Source organism: Ailuropoda melanoleuca, chromosome 1 (genome assembly GCF_002007445.2).
Source record: "Ailuropoda melanoleuca isolate Jingjing chromosome 1, ASM200744v2, whole genome shotgun sequence".
NCBI lineage: Eukaryota > Metazoa > Chordata > Mammalia > Carnivora > Ursidae > Ailuropoda > Ailuropoda melanoleuca.
Genome location: NC_048218.1, coordinates 205978721 through 205997268, shown reverse-complemented (window position 1 = coordinate 205997268; position 18548 = coordinate 205978721). Strand labels below are relative to the sequence as shown.

General features: G+C 61.7%; 1 protein-coding gene across 1 annotated transcript in view; it reads right to left on the bottom strand.

Moving 5' to 3' along the window:
• SSPOP overlaps positions 1-18548 on the bottom strand; it is a 51587-nt gene that overhangs the window by 16157 nt on the left and 16882 nt on the right. Inside the window, exons 39-69 of the mRNA XM_034649050.1 lie at positions 17461-17565; positions 16951-17136; positions 16741-16850; positions 16022-16175; positions 15790-15943; positions 15497-15569; positions 14663-14720; positions 13548-13664; positions 13111-13254; positions 12166-12336; positions 11917-12081; positions 11000-11179; positions 10760-10882; positions 10497-10626; positions 10291-10416; positions 10040-10131; positions 8908-9081; positions 8421-8585; positions 7330-7582; positions 6270-6316; positions 5927-6097; positions 5479-5610; positions 5109-5254; positions 3640-3734; positions 3007-3059; positions 2642-2848; positions 2347-2517; positions 2160-2239; positions 953-1122; positions 376-422; positions 71-262 (exon numbers count right to left, since the gene is read on the bottom strand). Coding sequence (XP_034504941.1) covers positions 71-262; positions 376-422; positions 953-1122; positions 2160-2239; positions 2347-2517; positions 2642-2848; positions 3007-3059; positions 3640-3734; positions 5109-5254; positions 5479-5610; positions 5927-6097; positions 6270-6316; positions 7330-7582; positions 8421-8585; positions 8908-9081; positions 10040-10131; positions 10291-10416; positions 10497-10626; positions 10760-10882; positions 11000-11179; positions 11917-12081; positions 12166-12336; positions 13111-13254; positions 13548-13664; positions 14663-14720; positions 15497-15569; positions 15790-15943; positions 16022-16175; positions 16741-16850; positions 16951-17136; positions 17461-17565 — 4191 coding nt within the window. The remainder of the gene's footprint in view (positions 1-70; positions 263-375; positions 423-952; positions 1123-2159; positions 2240-2346; positions 2518-2641; positions 2849-3006; positions 3060-3639; positions 3735-5108; positions 5255-5478; positions 5611-5926; positions 6098-6269; positions 6317-7329; positions 7583-8420; positions 8586-8907; positions 9082-10039; positions 10132-10290; positions 10417-10496; positions 10627-10759; positions 10883-10999; positions 11180-11916; positions 12082-12165; positions 12337-13110; positions 13255-13547; positions 13665-14662; positions 14721-15496; positions 15570-15789; positions 15944-16021; positions 16176-16740; positions 16851-16950; positions 17137-17460; positions 17566-18548) is intronic.

Sequence of the window (18548 nt, the reverse complement as noted above, 5' to 3'; positions counted from 1 at the left end):
CACCTGTCCTAGGAGACCTAGGAGGTGCCCAGCCTACTGAGATTTGAGCAGACTAGTGGGAGCATCTCACCTGGGCACTCGGGGGAGCTGGGGCAGGTCTCCTTCTGATGCTGGGCCCCTGCATCCCCTGCTTTACCGGGGCATGGGGTCCCCCCGTGCTGAGGGGCGGGGCAGGTGCAGGCCCTGGAGCGGGTCCTCGTCTGACCCCTGCAGGGCTGGGAGCACGCTGTCCACTCCGACCACGGACACCAGCCACCTGGCACTGCAGGGGACGATGAAAGGGCACTGGGGCGCAGGCGTTCCTTCCCCAGTCCCAGCCCTCTCGGTGACCCTGGCCACTTTTCCTCACCTCCCTCTGAGCTGGGACATACATACCTGGGCAAGGCAGGTCTGTGCAGTTCAGCCTCCCCTCCAAGCAGGTGCTGGGCAGCGCACGTAGGCACAGGAAGGAGAGCGGCAGCTCAGCCCTGCCCCTGCCCTCCACGCGCACCCCTCCTAAGCTGCCTCTTCCCTTCCCCTTATCCCCAGGCCCTTCTTTGCCTTTGGGGTCTCAGATGCCCCCTTGCCATTTTCCAGAGCATCCAGACCCTGCTCTCTGTCCTATTCAGGGACCCCTCAGGTGTCCTGTGGGCTCCCTGCTTGTCGCTGGCCAGTGTGTCCTACTGGGGAATGACCATAGGTAGTCTGCTGCTGGCCGGGGCCAGACAGCGAGGAGGAACTCTGTGCCTGTCACCACTCCTTCCCCTCCGAGCACACACCCAGCCTGCCATGTCTCCCAGAGGGCAGACACAGAGCTGGCTGCCTCAGTTTCCCCACCTATCAGGGGTGAACATGCCTGCCCACATCTCCTCAGGGATCGTGGAGTCTAACCTGCAACAACTGAGACCCAGGAGAGCTCAGGTGCACCCTACCCTCACCCAGGCACCTGCTGCCACCCCCATGCCCGCCTCACCAGTAGTTGCAGCCATCAGGCCTGGGCAGCCGAGCCCCTGGCCGGTGCCGCTCCCCGCTCAGCAGGTCCAGGCAGCCACAGTGGCTGGGCTGCACGCAGAAGGCCCCGTCGGCACTCAGCACCTGGCCTGGAGGGCAGTAGCAGCCGGGCTGGCAGCGCCACATGCAGTGCTGGGGGGCAGCAAGGGAGGGCTCGGGTCGGCAGAAGACAGGGCCGAGGGGGCAGGGAGGGGTGCTCTGGGGAGTCGGCACAGATCCACAGGGGAAAGATGAAGGGAAGGAGGAGGCGGAGGGGTGCAGAAGCTGGAGGCGTGGAGCTCTGATTCATAGTCATTATGTTTAAACACAGTTTCTGCCTCGTCTCCTCCCCAGGGCAGGAGTGGGGTGAGAGGGACGAGAGCCTGAGAAGGGCAGCCCAGGGCGGGGGAGGGGGGAGTGTTCTCCAAATGTGAACCCTGTGGAGGGTTCCATGGGCGACCTGGTCCATGCCTGGGAACCAACGCATCTCCCAGACCTCCCCAGAATGTAGGGAGGAGGGCAACAGAAAGCTGGCTTGGGGCAGGGGATCATTTGGGAAGGAGCTGGAGTCCTCTGGGGAAGCCAGGAGCCAGGCACTGGCCCTTCCTCCCCCCAGCAAACCCCATATGGCACCTCCCTGGCCCCTCTTAGACGCCTGCGCAGGGCCTCATGGTACCATCCCAGGGGCATTCCTGATTTGGTTAGCTTCCTCCCCTCACTGCAGGCTCGGTGGTCATGGTCAGGGACCCTGGGTGTGCGTGCCTCTGTCCCTCTCCATGGTGCTGGCCTGGCGCTCGGTGAAGTCTCACCCAGCAGCACACCGATGTGCACACACATGCACACATATCCTCAGAGTCAGGGTCCACACACCGACATGCTTGCAGTGTTTAAGATGATGTAATAGGATGATTCCTCCTTCCTAGGTGTTTATGTTCTTTTTGTCATGCAATCTTTAAATTCAGAGAGGCCTGATGTAATGAATGCAAGGTTGCTGGGGGAGGCTCACTCCAGAGACTCTCTGGAACAAAGGGGAGCCAGCCTGGAGGACACTTATCCCCTCCCGCCCCACCAGTGCTAGGCTGCCCCCGGCCTGAGAGGGTCATGACCCAAAGCCGTACCCTGCCCTCCTGCAAAGTGACCCTCGGGGCCAGAGGTCAGGCGGGCATTCGTTCCAAGGGAGCCGGACTCACCACGAGGTCGTCACAGGAGCGAGGACAGGCAGGGCCACACGGGCTGTACTCTGCCCCTTGAACGGCGGTGCAGTTGGTCACTGGGGAAGGGGACAGGAGGGACTGAGAGCTGTGTGGGTGGCCCACCCCAACCCGTCTCTCCATAGTTGGTGCTCCTTGCCCCCCATCCCCCGTTCCTGGCCGGTACCTGGGCATGGCAGAGCCTGGCAGGCCTCTCCCTGGGCCTGAGGCCCCTCGCAGTAATCCCCCAGGCCCTGGGGTGGGGGCTGGTCACAGGCTCGCATCCGGCTCCGCAAGCCTCCCCCACAGCTCCGGCTACAGCCAGACCAGGGCCCCCAAGGACCCCAGCCTCCAGCTCCTGGGATGACAGCAAAGGAAGCAGCTGTGGGGGGGGGGTTGGGTCTTGGCAAGGGCCAGCTGGTGCAAGGCAGCGGGTATCCCCAGAGCGTGGAGGGCACTGTCCTGGGCACCAGGGAACTCACGGTCACACCCTGGCAGGAGGCAGGGCTCCTCCTCAGCGTCGGGGCCGGGGCAAAGAGGGGTAGGCAGTGTTGGTGGGGATGGCAGTGTTGGAATGGACGGGTCCGTGGTGGGGGGCTCGGAGCAGAAGCGGTGCCGGTGGCGTCGGGCAGGGCCACAGGAGGCTGAGCACTCACTCCATGGGGTCCAGGGTGACCACCTGGGCTGACCTGGGGTACACAGGAGGGACAGGCAGAACGGGATGGAGTGAGCGCAGGTTGGGGACACTGGCCTGGGCAGAGCGTACCTCCTCCCTTCCTCCACTCCGCCCAAGCTTTCCTCCCCGGTAGGGAGCCGGCAGGGGGCAGGCTTGGAGCCCCCTTCTCACCCTCCTCACAGGGCCAGGAGGTGCAGTGCGTGATAAGCCCAGAAACACAGGAGCTGGAAGTAAACAGCAGAAGGTCAGGGTGCTGCCGCAGCTGAAGTGTATTCCCGCAAATTCCCACACTGAAGCCCGAACACCCAGGATTCAGAATGTGACCTTGGAGGCCAGGTCTTTACGGAGGTGATCGAGTTACAGTGAGGGCACTAGGGTGGCCCTAGTCCAACATGACTGGTGTCCTTCTACAAAGGGGACACGTGGACTCAGCGCAGACGTGCACAAGGGGGACAATATGAAGAGGGGGCCACAAAGAGAAGGCGGCCCCGCAAAGGCGGCTTGCAGGGATGTAGCCACAAGCCAGGCTTCACCAGCATCCATGGAAGAGAAGAGCCTGGAGCAGATTCTGCCTCACAGCCCTCCAGGAGGAACCACCCCGCTGACACTTTGATCTGCTGCGGCCCAGACCCGACCAAGGTGGGTGGGGAGCGAATGGGTGGGCAGGGAGGGCGTGGGCAAGGGCCTCAGCTGTGCCCCAGGGGCATGGGGTGGCTCCATGGCCCCCTGGAGGCCGGCATCCCTGACGCTGAGCGGGGACAGCAAGGTGCTCTCGGTCATGGTCATGGGTGGGCGGGTCCTCACCAGTTCTCGCACAGACGAAGCACCACACTGCCCGGGGGATAAAGGCGCCCCCCATGGGCACAGGGGCAGTCCTGGGAGGGCACACACACGTTGTTCTGGAACCAAAAACCCTCCATCATCTTCTGCATTCCAGGTGGGTCTGGCCCAGCCTGCTCCCCACAGTCAGAACCCAGCACCCCTTCCCAGGCTCCCAACCTCCAACGCCACCATGCTCCTTCCACAGACACCCCGTCTGCTCCCACTGCCACCGGCGGGGAAATGCATGCCAGCCGTTACAGGAGCCGTGGCCAGGGGCATGGACCCCCAGTTTCTGGGAGTCAAAGGCCATCTCCAATTGCAGGACATGGGACTGAACTGTCAAATGCCCATGAAATCAGCTAACAAAATACACAACGTGCAATTTGTAGAGCAACGATGTTTAAAAAAAAAATTCCACATTTCATCAAGAAAATTTAAACCGATGAAATTATACACACAGGGAGTTTGGACAGAAGTTGCCAGTGTCTTAAATTTTAAAAAACTGCCATCCAGCAGCACACAATTCCAAGTCAAGTGTACCGAGGTGTGGACCAGGCCCTGGGAGGCACATCAGCCTTTTCGACTCCGATGGCTAGGCACATCATTACCCCAATTTGACAAATGAAGAAACTGAGGCACAAGACTCCGCAGCCCAAGATCACAGAGCTCCTAGTAGAAGAGTCTGATTTGAACTCAGACCCCACTGGAGCCTGGCCCATTGCCCACACCCCAGGCTTCAGCGGCACCTCTGTGAGCCTCCCCGCCACCCCCCGAGCCTCTGTCCAGATTCCATGGCTCCCGCCTCATTTCCCAGCCTGCTTCCCACTGCCTTGCAACAGCGGCACCGCCTCCCACTCTCCACACCCTGCAGTCTCTGACAGGCCAGTCAGGACCACCTCCTCCGGGAAGCCCGCCACCACTGACCCAGCCCTGGCCAGTCTCCATCCTGAGCTCCATGATATGCAAAGCTCACTTCCTGGGTCAGGATGGTTCTATCTTCACTCTAGGGGCTCTGGGTCTGGTCTCCGCAGACTAGAGGCTCCTTGAGGGCAGAGCTACTTTTCCCCACGGCATAGACCCCCCCCCCAAGACTCAGCGCCAAGGTGCCCAATGAATAACAAGTGGGCACTAATCCAACATCATCCTGTGTGGATGGATGGATGATGGACTGTGGGCACAATCCATCATCCCCTAATGATAACATAAGAGAACTGAGGGCTCAAGTAGACACGAATCATAAAGATGTTCTAGACCAATCACCGTGTCACAAACAGGAAACGGAGAGGCTCATGGAAGCACGAATATGACTCACGCAGGGTCACCTGCGGGCTGCTGGCAGAGCTGAGCCGTGACCCCTGAGTTCAGTGCTTTTTCCTCAACTCTGAAGCCCCGTGACCTTGGTTCTGCCCCTGCCCAGGGCTCAAGGAGGTCAGGTCAGGGAAGACACTCACCAGCAGGAGCATCCCGGATGGGCAGTAACAGCCGGGGTGGCAGGTCTGGTCAGTCCCTTGCAGGGCACTGAGCTCCGCACAGGAGGCAGGGCCCTGGGCACAGTCCAGCCACCGCTTGCCCCTGGGACACACACCAGGCACGGGCCCTGGGGACACAGAAATTGACAGTCCAGCCCACGCAGTTCTTCCCCAGGCTCCTAACCCAGGAGAGGCATCAGCTCTAGGAGTGGCCGGGAGGGGTCCTAGGGCCGCATGGGAGCTCAGGGACAGGGATCCCTGGGGTGAGAGGGAGGGGCTGACAGGGCCCTGGGTTGGACAGGATGATTACTGAGGGTGGGGGCGCAGCGGAGCAGGTGGCCACAGCCCTCACCTGCACAGGGCTGCAGCCCGCAGGCAGAGAAGTCCACACGGCCGTGCAGGCCACCGTCTCGGGTGCGGTTCCGGTAACCGCCGCCACAGGGCACGGAGCACGGAGACCAGGGGCCCCACTCCCCGCCAGGACCTGGGGTGGCAGCCAGGTCTCTGTGGGCTCTACCCACCACACCCCCCTCCTTCACCCAGACACCCGAGGGCACCCCCCCTTCTCACACCTGCAGCATCACGGCCCACCTCAGGAGGCCTCACTCCTTCTCAGCTTGGAGCGGGGCTGGCCTCCACGGAGGAGCCCTCTTAGGGAATGACTCTCAGGGCTCTCTGGGGACACTTCCTGGCATCTTTTAGGGTAGGCCCTTACACTTTTCTTGGGGTCTGGGGGGAGTGACTGTGGTGTTCCTGGCTCCTCTCTGGAGGATTCTGTGGGCCTCAGTCCCAGCTCTCACCCCGACATGGCCGCAGGCTGCAGAACTCAGCCTCCATGCTGGGACCCTGGCACGCAGCACCCCCGAAGGCAGCTGGGGGTGCAGTGCCTGCCCGGAAGCGCCGCCGAACGCCCACGTCACAGCTGCGGCTGCAGGGACTCCATGGGGTCCAGGGGCTCCAGCCACAGGCCACTGCCGGGGTGGGGGTGGAGAGAACACAGCAGGTGTGAAGCCAGGTCAAGTCGTCCCTGGTCCCCAGCTTCCCTGGGGCAGCATCAACCCCCCAGGAGTCGATCTGAAGGGGCCAGCATCCTCTATGGTCCCGGGGGACCCACCACTGCAGATTGCTGGGGGTCAGGGGTACCTGGGCAGGGCTCTGAGGTGCACACCATCTCACCGGAGACACAGGTGCTGCAGAGAGAGGGCCGGTCGTGGCCAGAATCAGGCCCTGCCCCATGCGGCTCTGTGTACCTGTCCCCAGGGGGACACGGCCGGCACCGCCGCGTCCACCACATAGAACAGAAACCCAAGGGAGGGTCTAGAAAGAAAAGCAAGTTGCCCCGTGTCCCCCTCAAACTCCATGAGGTGACTGAGGGTACTCATCCGGTCCCTCCCACCCAGTCCCGCCCCCCGGGGGCTCCCTGATGCCGCCCCCCCCAGCACCATGCTGTCCTTCCTTCCTCACTTTGATCAAGGAGTCACCTTTACATACTTTCACTCTGTTGGTATTTATTACAGTTTAGAAAGGACTTTGAACAGCTCCTCAGGGCCAGGTAGGAGCGATTTAGAAAGAGTACACCCTAGCCTGAGTCTCTTGGAAAGAACTGTGTGCTTTTCTTTCCTTTCACTTTTCTTCAGTGGTTTAAAGCCCCCCTCCCCAAAATACATGGAAATTCCAGAAAAAGAATCTAAGAGAGAAAAAGCAAAAGAGAAAGGGGGCGGGGGAGAGGAAGCATGAAGAGGGGAATGGGGGGCAGGGGACAGGGAAGAAAAAGGAAGAGGAACATGAAGAATGGAGAAAATGAACTGAAAGGTAGGAAAAGGTAACAAAAATGTGAGAACAAGGAGGAGGGTGCCCTCTGCTGGCAGGGCCCGGTGTGGGCTTCAAGGTTTTTAAGCAGAGATCAAGTGGATTCCAGGTAGGGAAGAACATCCAGGAAAGGGAAGCGGAGGTGACTGGAAGGGGAGACTAGAAGACCCTCTCCAGCCCCTACTTCCCTCACAAATCACACCTATCTGAGCCTCAGTTTCCCCACGGATGCCCAGCCCAGAGACCGGGCAGTAACCTCACTCGCTTTGGTATTCCCGGGGCCCAGGCCTGGCACCACGGAGGCGTACCGACCCTGCAGGGCGTGTGTCCACGCCTGCCCACCCCTGGGCCCACCGAGCCCCTCCCCCACCCTCGATGGACACTGGTGGCCTACCAGTTGTTGCAGGAATCCACCTGAGCCCGTGCTCCCGGGGCGTAGAGCTGCCCGTGCCGCTGGCAGGGGCATCGACTGCGGGGCAAGCATCTGGCATCGTGCAGGAAGAGGCCAGGGGGGCAGGCACAGCCAGGGGCGCAGAAGCTGGTGCACTCTACCCCAGGGTCCTGAGCCAGGCACAGCTGAGGGCAGGGGCCCCCGTCCTGCTGGCACTGCTCTGCTGAGCGGAACACCATGTCCCCTGGGCATTGGGCTGGATGGGAAGACAGAGCAGGTCTCAGCATGGGCAGGAGGAAAGGGTCACACGATGGCAGGATGAGAGGAAGCCACATGCAGGTGACTGGGGAGTGGGACTGAGAAGTCAGAGGAAGCCCCCTCCCATTCTCCTCCAGGCTTGCTCCAGTGTCTGGAAGTTGCCAGTACAGATTCATAGCTTTGTCTAACTTTAACACAGATGTCCTTTTTTTTTTTTAAGATTTCTTTTTATTTGCAGGGGGTGGGGGGCAGAGAGTGCAAGAGAGAGAGAGAGAGAGAGAGAATCTTAAGCAGACTCCATGCTAAGCGTGGAGCCCAACGTGGGGCTTGATCCCACGACCCTGAGATCAGGGCCTGAAACCAAGACTCGGACGCTTAACCGACTGTGCCACCCGGGAGCCCCAACACAAATATTCTTGAAAGTAGAGCAGTCACCGGGCCAGGATCACCGGGCCAGGAGGGGGCTCAAAGGAGAAAGGCGAGGGAGACGGGGCTGGGGGCTTCTAAAGACAGGCAGGCTCTGCTTCTTGCTAATCCTGCAGTGAGTGGTTCTGCCCACAGGCCAGTCTGACTTCCTCAGCCACATGCCTGGGAAGGAGACCTCGGGTGGGGGAAAGAGCCTGAGCCCTGGGCCACCACCCGTGCCTGGTCCCCAGGGTGCAGGAGCCAGAGGAGGGAGACGCAGAGAGTTCAGAAGCCTCTTAGCTCAGGGTATGGCCTGCCCTGGAGCCAGAGGGCAGCGATGTGAGAAGGCAGGGTGAAGAGAAGTCCACATCCCCAGGGGCAGGCTGAGCGTGGCTGGGTAGAGAAGGGCAGGGGTGGGGGGAGGCCGGCACCTGTGCAGGGCTGCGTGTTGCAGTCCCTGGTCTGGCTGTGAGGTCCCTGGCACTCGGGGTCCCCGGGGGTGGAGCCAGAGCAGCTGCGCCCACGTCTCTGGATGCCTCCATCACAGGGGGCTGAGCAGGCAGACCAGGGAGCCCACAGACCCCAGGAGCTTGGCACTGTCAGGAAGAGGACGTGGGCAGAGGTGTGGGCAGCAGGTGGGGAGCAGGAAGGGGGAGCTGCACGGTGTGCAGGATCTTAACAGTGTCTTCAGCTATATCTGCACAGCCAGGGCTGTCCCAAACATCCCTTTAGGCCAGGCCCACACTGCTAATCCCAGGCTGGGGGCAGGGGAGAAGCTTCGGGACAACATGTCTGCTCTAGCCCCTCTGCCCCCTCCTCGCCCCAGGTGTTTAGAACCTGCCCGAGGAGTCATTCTTCCCCTTTGCTCCTCATCTCATCCTAGTGTCCAGGCCACCCCAGGGACAGAGGGGGGCATACCTGGGCACACAGGGGGGCTGCAGGGCTCCTCCTGGGTGGCCTTTCCTGGGCAGGATGTGTCCCCAGGGCTGGGGCAGAGCCGGGAACGACTGCGCCACCCAGGGCCTCCTCCAACGGTAAGGCAGCTCCGGGAACAGGGGGACCAGGGCGTCCAGGGGGTCCAGCCCGGCGCCTCTGGAGGGGAAAAGGGCAGGCCTTCTGCACGGGGATCCTGGCAGAGTGGGGAAGCTTGGGAGGCCAGGTTGGGTCTGAGAAGCTATGGAGGCCAGGGAAAGACTCGTGAAGATAGGGAGCCTCTCTGGGCTCAGGCTCGGCCTCTGCCCCCCTGGGACCCCCTCCCCGGGGCCCACGGCTCACTCTCCAAGCACAGCCCCCTGCTTAGCCAAGCTCCGGCTCAGGCCACAACTCTATCTGTGGGCCCAGCTGGCACTTTGTGTCCACTACCCACCCTCACATTTTCCCCCAGATAAACTCTTCCAGAATCTTCTAAACACCTGTGCTTCATTCAGCTTCAATGCTGGAAACCCAAGCCCCCACAGACACCTGGCAATCACACCTGTCAGTGCCACAGCAGTCATGCTCCACTGCCCCCTTCCTCCCACCTCTGACCCAGACCCCAGGGACCACGCCTGCGCCCTTGACTCCTATTCTCGCCTCCTCCCCCAGCCCCCACCTGCTCTGCAGTCTCTGGTGCACCTGCTGTGCCCGAGGGGACCCCAGGCAGAAGAGAGGGAAACAGCCTGGGCTCCTTCTGGCATCTGTGTTTTCCTGATGGCCCACTCCAGCCTCACACTCTTGGCCAGCAGGACCAGCTTCACCCCTGCTCTCAGACACCCTGTGCCCCCAAGACCAGCCTGCTTGTGGCACCTGGGCTGTCTATGTGGGAGGAGGATACCGCCCGGGGCCCCACCCTCTGTCTGGTCCCCCGACAAAGCCCCTGGCACCAAGGCTTCTTCCACGGCTGCCTCTTGGAGCGGAAGGCCGCACTGGCCACCATGCAGGTGACCAGTGGCCCGGTCCGTCGTGCTGTGTTCCTAGGGCAGCAATTGGGAGGAGGGAGGCAGGCACGGGGGTTGGGGGGGTGGGTAGCAGGCTCCTGCGTCCTGGCTCCTATCCTGGCTCCTGAATGTACCTGTCCCGCACTCCACGTGGCAGGCCTGAAGCTCCTGCCTGTCGCCTTCACACGGGGCGCCCCCGGAAGCAGCCGGAGGGTTGGAAGGGGATCTGGGGGGAGAGGCAGCCTGAGCACCCCCGCTCCTCTCCCTGCCCTCACCCCTGTCTTCCTTGTCCTCCAACCGCCACCCACCCTCCACCACCTCCTTCCCTTCCTTCTCCCACACTCCTTCCCCTCCTCCACTCCGCCAACGGCTCCATCCTGCACACCTGAACCTGGCCCTCACTCCAGAGCCACAGGAGCGGTCACAGGGACCCCAGGAGGACCAGGCTGACCAGCCACAGGGCACGGGGCAGCCCCCTGGTTCACACAGCAGGGCCCCCTTCTCACACGTGCTGCAGGAGAGGGGAGGGCAGAGGTCAGGACTGGCTGGTCGCCTGACCCCGGCCCTCCCCACTGGAGCAGACACGCTCACCAGCGGCTGCAGTTGTCCAGGAGGAAGGGCACCCCTGGCGGCTTCAGCTCTTCACCCACGAGGCAAGGACACTCGGAGAGAGGCAGGCAGTGAGCATCATGGAGGAGGAGCCCGGGGGGGCAGCGGCATCCTGGGGTGTAGGCAGAACGGAGCTCAGCCCCAAGGAGGGGGCAGTGGGGAGGGGAGGCTGGAGACGGAGGGCCGGCGGGCACCCTCCCCAAGGGCTCTGCCCGCCACACTCCTGCTTGCTGGGTGTGCCTCACCCTCCAGGCAGTGTCCACTGCAGCTTCTGTTGGCCTCAGGATCCAAGCAGGAGGGTGGACACGGGGGCACTAGCCCCTTCTGGCACAGCTCAGTGCTGATATGTATCCGGCCCAGCCCACAGTCTGGAAGGAGAGGGACACTAGGTGGGGTGGGTACAGGAGGCCCAGGGACCTTCCCCAGCAGCCCCACCCCCACAGGGCTCCAGCCTTGGATGCCCGCACCCAGCCCAGCTCCCTTACCTGTGTCCCCTGTGCAGGGCTGCAGGGCACAGGGTGCCCCCTCGTGGGAGGCCCCGGGGCAGGGAGCACCACCATTCTTGGGCGGGGGGTCCACACAACTCCTCTGACGACTCCGATGGCCACCCCCACAGGAGACGCTGCAGGGCCCCCAGGCCCCCCACACAGCCCACGCCCCGGCCACTGTGCGGGAAGAAAGAATGGAGGTGGACCAGCTCAGCCCAAGGAGACGCAGACTGGGCTGGAGAGAGCAAGGCAGCAGAGCAGAGAGGAGGCTGGGCAGTGGCCAGCTAGATGGCCTAGGGCAGCACCATGGGGACTCCACAGCTTCCTCTCCTGTCCCAGGAAACCTCCCCTAGGTGGGGGGACCTGAGCAAAGATCTCTGGGTGCCTCCCAGGATAAAGGCTCTGGTCCCTTGGAAAAGGCTGGGACAGTGGGAATCCTGGAGCAGGGCGCCTCCTGGTGGCAGCAGACAGAGACCAGGTTAGGAGGCCAGGTATGGGGCTCATGAGACCCCCGTGCGGGAAGCCCCTCTCTGCAATGCAGAGGCAAGGCCGGAACTACTCCCCCGGATCTACAGAACAAAAGCGCTACAGGTCTTGGGCACAGCCTACCACCCTCACTCTGAAGTGGGGCCAGCTCTGCTGCTCTAGTTCCCACACTCGAGGTTAGGGACCCATCCAGAACCACTAAGGCAGGAAAAGGGCCAAGGGCAGGGCCAGGGGCAGTCTTCCTGATTAGCCTTCCGGAAGCGCAAGGCTGTGACATCAGAAGGGGCTGTCCTCCTAGAGTCCCGGAGAGGAGCCTGGACCCTGGGGTCCCTAGGAGAGCAAGGGCATCCCCCTGGTGTGGGTCTTGGATGGGAGCCCACGGCAGGTGTCCCACCTGGGGGTCCTGAGGAGGCCTGGGCGCCGGTTACCTGGGCAGGCCTGCACGAAGCAGGACTGGCTGCGGAGCCTGTCAGACAGGCAGCTGCCCCCAGGCAGGGGAGGGCGCAGCAGGTCCCGGCGCTGGAAGGCGAGGCCGGGCCCACAGGTGCGGCTGCAGCTGCTCCAGCCAGACCAGGGCGCCAGCCCACAGTCCACTGCAGGGGGACAGGGGCACGGGACTCAGAGGGGGCGCACGCAGGAGCGGGGCCCTCAAAGGTGTCCCCCGGCCAGGCACGTACCACAGCCGTCCTCGTCAGAGCCGTCCTGGCAGTCTGGCCGCAGGTCACAGCGCCGCTCAGCCGGCAGGCACTCCCCACTTCCACAGCTCAGCTGGCTCGGGGAGCAGGGGGCTCGTGAGGCCAGCAGCCCAGGCAGGGCCGTGGTGGGCACTGTGAAGGGCACAGGGCTCGCTGCCCGTGAGGCCGGGGGAAAGGGAGCCACGTAAGTGATCCCTGACCTTCCTGACCGATGATAAACTGAGCCCCTACAACCTCAGCCAAGAGCAGAGCAGCTTGTTGACCAGAGGTCCCGCCTCTCCTTTCTCCTCCTCTCACACTCCGCGCAGCCTTCTCTCTACTCCATGTGGGTGAGATCAGGAGCTCTGTGCTCGCTACAGGTTCTCACAGTCTCTCTGCTAATGGCTCTGAGTGTCCAGAGAGAGGTCAAACTGCCTAGAAGAACAGTTCCTTCCTTGGGATACCCTCTTCTTGAATGGGAACTCCCAGGGGTGCCCCTTCCCCGACTGAGAGACTAGACTTTGAGCACAGCGATCTACTTGTGATGGATGGATGGATGGATGGATGAGGAATGATGGATCGGGTGGCTGAACGAATGTTGGAGGGCTGGTTGGTGAGTGGGTGGGTAAGTGGGTATATGGATGGGGAGACGAATGGATGAATGGATAGTTAGAGGAATCTCCTCAAAGATCAGACAGGGTTTGTGAAGCAGGCTAGGACCTGAGACCTACCCTATTTCCCCTCTTGACCATCGCCAAAGACACACACACTCCTGGCTGTTTAACCCACTCAGTTTCTTTTCGCTCTCTGCTACCCCCAGCCTCTCACAGTTCCTTCCCAGATGAGCTCGGAGCAGGGGGTAGAGACTTCCCCAAACCTAAAGCCCTTTGCCCCCCCCACCAACATGACTTCAAACCCTCCAGGGCGCCCTGAAGGCCCCCTGCTCACCACAGTGCCTCTCATCGGAGCCGTCCAGACAGTCCTCCCTGCTGTCACACAGCTGCCCCTGCTCCACGCAGCCCAGCACCTCACAGGGCACCTGGCCCGGGCTGCACCGCACAGGTGGGAAGGGCTCCGGGGCGACGCTCTGGCCTGTGGGCATCACCGCAGCTTGCTGACGGGACACCTGCCCACCGCCTCCTCCCTCCCTCGGCCCCCATCCTCCCTCCTCCTGATGTCTGGTGTGTCCTCGCTTCCTGCCTCTCTTGGGACAATGGAAAAGTCATGAACTGCCTCAGGAGGCGTGGTCCTAGTTCCTTCCACAACCCTGACCTCAAACTCTGTGATCTTGAGCCAAATGGCTAATCTCCCGGGGCCTCTGTTTCTCCAACAGGGACGTTGTTGGGATGCTAGGCCTTAGCGGGCAGAAGACGACGGAATCTTACCAGCAGGGGCCACTGGGGTCACCTGGGATGTCGGGGTGGTGGTCATGGTCTGCACAGATTCCCTAGGACTCAAGCGAAGAGCCTCGGAGGCTGGGGCCTGAGTCACTGGCTCCTTCCCTGTGGGTGCAGGAGGGAGAGGGTGAGACCCGCCAGCTCCCCTCCCATGAAATGAAGCAGACTCGGGCTCTTGGGAGGGCATCCAGGCTCTGCGTGGTGCAGGGTGAGGCCAGACCATACCCCACCTTGAGGGGCTTCAGACCACAGATGAAGTGGGATTCCATAGTCCAAGGAGCACAAGAGGGTTTTACGTGAAAGTAGAAAAGAGTTCAGTTTGGAGCCAAGATGTGTCCCCGCCTCTCAAGGAGACACATGTGGCAGCTTCCAAGTCAGAGGGACAGTACAGTGTCCAAGGCCCTGCACCCAAGGACTTCCTGACAGCTACAGTGAAAAGGGGTGTGAGACGCTTCCTTGCTGACAAGAGATGAATACTAAGAGACAGCCGTTTTTCTAGAAGCAGATTTAGAAAAACATTAGAATTCATCCCATAGTCTGCGTGTTACGGACTCAAGTGATGGGACAAGTTGCTTCATGTGCTTTTCACAAAAGAACAGCCCACCCCTTCCCCGCCTCTCTCCGAGACAGCTCTCCTCGGGCTAAGGCACACGTGACAGACCGGGCAGCCGTGGGGAGCCTAGGACGTGACCAGCAGGGTGTTCCTTCCTCGTCCAGTTTAGGAATGTGCTAACTTGGTGACCCCATCCTCCCTGTCATTTGCTGCCAGCAAGGCCTTCAGAAAGGAGTGCCTTGCCACATTCATGGGCGAGAGGAGGGAGCGCAGGTGGGGCCAGGCAGCACTCATTCCACAGCCCCAGGGAGACCTGGACCAGCCAGGGGCCTGGGGAAGGCAGCCATACTGCGGCGCACCCCACCCTGGAATTGAGGAAGGTGGGCGGGGGCAGGATTCGGCTGTGGTGTCCCTGGTGACCAGGTCGTCCTCCTGGAGGCAACCCTGCTCCACTGAGGATGTCAGAGCTCAGCAGGAGACTGACCACTGAGATGTAACAGTCCCTCACCCTGGGAGCTGGGGACGGGGGGCCTGGAGTTTGTGCACATACCTGTGGGGGGTATGGGTGACCCTCGCGAGGGATGCCAGCGTTCAGCCTCTGCCAGACCCTGTGGAGGGAGAGGGCTCAGCCATGCATGCGGCCTGGGCCCTGAGGCCAGTTCTGCCTGGTGACTAAGCACCCACCTCTCATTCCCACTAGGATGACCCTGGGTCCCACGGCCTCTCCCCTGTCCCCCACGTGCAGGGTAGAGCTGGGAAGTGGAGCCCCACTGCCCTGCATACCTCCGGGCTGGACACCTCAGATACCAGGAGCTCAGGGGCTCTTCTCGCTGCCTGCCTAGGGTTCTGCTTCGGCTCCTGTCCCCCCCAACCCCTGTCTTCCCCCAGCATCCACACGTGTGGACCTCAGTGCTGTGATCACTTTCCCCTCCGGGTTCCTGACCAGGCTTTTCTCCACACGAAGTGTGTACCCCTCAGCTCCACATTACAGAACTCCCTCATCTTTCAAGCCTTTTCCAGGAAGGCTCTGGGGACCCTGAGGACAAACAGGGCTCTTCCCAGCTCTGAGCGCCTGAGGCCCCGGTGCCAGCCCCATGGGCATAACCTCACTACCCAGCGGTGAAGACCTGTCCTATCCGCCAAACCCCTCCCGGGCAGGCATGTGCCCATGCTTCCCTGCCCCTCTGGCCTCCAGCTCCCCATGCAGCACCTGGCTGGCCCCCAGAAGGCTCACAGGCGGAGGCCGACTACAAGAGCTGACCGGGGACGCATAGGGAGGCAGTGCTGGCCGAAGGCGTGAAGAGAGGGAGGGGGATGGCGGGGCAAGCAAACATGGGCCCCGTGCCTTGCACCACACCTGCTGGGCCTGCAGCCCCCCACTCACCTCCGTGGGCCGGCGGGGCAGCTGTCCAGGCTGGGCGGAGGAGAGCGCGGGGGTCCTGGCTGTGGACCAGACTCTGAGAAGACAAATCAGCAAGGGACTCGAGGGGCTCTCCCAACCTCAGAGCCCCCCCACCCCAGGCAGGGCAGTCAGTGCTCTCTCTGGTGGGCCCCAGACAGGGCAGGGCTGGGGCACTCCGGGAGGGCACTGCCCACTGAGACTAGACAAAGGGGACGCTATCCCAGTGGTTTTCAGGGTATTAACTTCCCCGGAGGGGGCAGCAGGGCACCCCTTACCTGCCGGTGGCTGCGGGCAGGGGCACGCAGCCCTCCTCATCGGAGCCATCCTCACAGTCCTTCGCCCCGTCACACGGCTCCCCCCGTGGAGCACACTCGCCACTGGCACAGCGGTGCCCACCCCCTGGGCACGGGGGCGCAGCCAGCGGGGACACTGGTGGGAGGGGGTGGCTGAGGGCTCCTGTCTGTCCCTCCTCCTGTGCCTGCCCCTCCCGCCCCCCGCCCATGGTACCTGGCTCACAGCCCAGCAGCTCCACCCGCAGGGGGATGCTCTGGTTGGGGTCACGGCGGGGGACGTGCGGCCACACCCGGACGTGCTGCGCCTGCACCATCTGGCCAAATGTCTGCACTGTGGGGGCCCCGTCACCCCAGTTCCTAGGGAAAAGCTGCAGGGACAGGGGTGCCGGCCTTCTCTCCAGGCTGCCACCCTGACCCTGTTCAAGCCCCCCAGACTTCAAGGCACGAAGCGCTCCTGCTCTCCTGGCGTGAAACATCTGCATCCCTCAAGGCTGTGGGTTCTGGCCCTGGTGCCCCGAGGGCAGCGGCCACGTTGTGGACATTTGTGTTTCCCCAGAGACAGAATTAAGAGTAAATACATGGTATAGACTGGTTCCTCCTGCTTCGTGAGTCTTGTCTCCCTGGGGAGGATACAAACCCCATCAGGGCAGGGCTGTGTCCCAGCTGCTCTTGACGTGGTCCCTGAGATACTCAATGAACTTGATGTCACGCTAGTCCCCTCCCCCCACAGAGCTTTGCACACCTGCCCTGCACCTCAGCCACCGTGATTGCTTCTGACGCCCTTTTGACAGCCCCTGCTCCTAGCAGGTGTTCAACAAGCCTCTAAGGTAAGAATGTCCCTCAAGGAGACTGGAAGGCCCTCGGGGACAAAGACGGTGGGACCCACAAAGAGGTATGGTGGGTCACTGGCTCAGGAGGCTCGGGCAACCATACCTTGGCTGGGGGCAGGATACCAGGCAGGATGTCAGTATAGTTGTGCCAGTGTAGACCATCGCTGCTGAACTGAAGGAAGGCTGAGGACCCAGCCCCCTGCACTATGATGCCTGGGGGGGGGTGGGGCAGGGGTCCCAGCTGAAAGAGCGAGCCCCACCCCCAGCCCACCATCACTGCCCAGTCCTCCAGCCCTACCCCCACCACACTGACCAGTGAGGTTCCGGGGCAGCAGCAGGTCCAGCTGCAGGTAGGGGGGCCGGGTACGCCGCTGAGTGCTCTGACCCAGAAAACCAGGCCTCTTGGTGGGAGCACCCAGGAGGGCAGCCTGGATAGGGGACTCCAGCTTCGGGCTTCCCTCAGGGAGTAGGGCCAAGCCCAGCGGAGAATAGCAGGGGTCTGAGCACAGAGGAGAGAGGGGCTGCAGTTGGAGAAGGGCAGAGGGTGGCAGGAGCCTGCCAGGGGTACAGTCAGGAAGTCACAAGGGGAGCTAAGGGATGCCAAGGGCTTCGCATTGACCTTGACCCGGGATGGAAGGGTGGTCCAGAGAGGGCAGAGTCAGACCAGCAACTTGAGCCAGGATGACCTCCAGATCCTTAGGATAACTGTCCTCCCATGGAAAGCGGGGGTAAATCCCAGCGAGCCTGCCTCCCCTCCTAGGCAGGGCGACCCCGGGCAACATCCACCCTCCGCTCCACGACAGCGACAGCACGTGGCCCTCACCTCCAGGCGGAGGCAGAACATAGGCAACCAGAGGCGATCCGATCTGGGCACTGAGGGCTAGAGAGGGGGCAGGAGTGGCCAGGGGGTGGACCGTCTGGTTTTCACCTGTGTAGGGAGACTCAAGGTTCAGGAGGGAGAGACCTGCAGAGAGGCAGGCTCACACCAGCCCCTGGCCTGGCACTCAGTCTCTCCCCACTTCTTGGAGCACGTTCTCTCCCAGGACTTCCCAAGAGCCCCCAGAACCACCTCCCGGCTGGGAAAGGCCTGTCCTCCTTCCCTTGGTGTGAGCTCAGGATTCCCACTTGCACAGAATACTGAGAGAACATAGAATAAAACCGCCAGTCTGAAACCACTTCAGGACCAGGACCAAGCAGCTGCAGATCCACATCCAGGGCTACTGTTGCAGATGGGGACCTTTGGGGGCACTAGAAAAGGGTATCTCTGGATGGAAGCCAGGAATGTGGTCTAGCTCCCACTTGCCAACTAACTTGTGCAGTGTACAACCTGTACAACTGTGTATGCTGGCTCTCCTCTAACCTCAGCCACCTGTAGGTACACTTTACGGATAAGGAATCTGGACCCATAAATGCATTAGTTTTTGAGCCTTTGTATATTGTTTCATTTATTTATTTTTATTTTTTTAAAGGTTTTATTTATTTATTTACTTTTTTATTTGAGAGAGAAAGACAGAGATAGTGACAAAGAGCACAAGCGGGGAGGAGAGAGAGAAGCAGGCTCCCCACTGAGCAGGGAGCCCAATGTGGGGCCAGGGCTCTGGGATCATCACCTGAGCTACAGACAGATGCTCAACCAACTGAGCCACCCAGGCGCCCCTTCCTGTTTCATTTATAACTCGGTTTCCAAGTAAAGCTACTCTTGAAAAAGTTCAACTTCATCTTGGTTGCTTTCAGGGGAAAGGGAGGGAACCAGACCTGGCCGAGTAGAACCACAGAGAAGAAAGCACCCTCAAGGCCAGAGGCAGAAAGCCCCAAAAGGACAGAGGCAGGCAGAGACTGAGACCTGACCTTAGGAGGGCAGAAACAAGCCCTCCTACCTAGAGGGTCCCTTCCTTCTCCAGCATCCAGGAT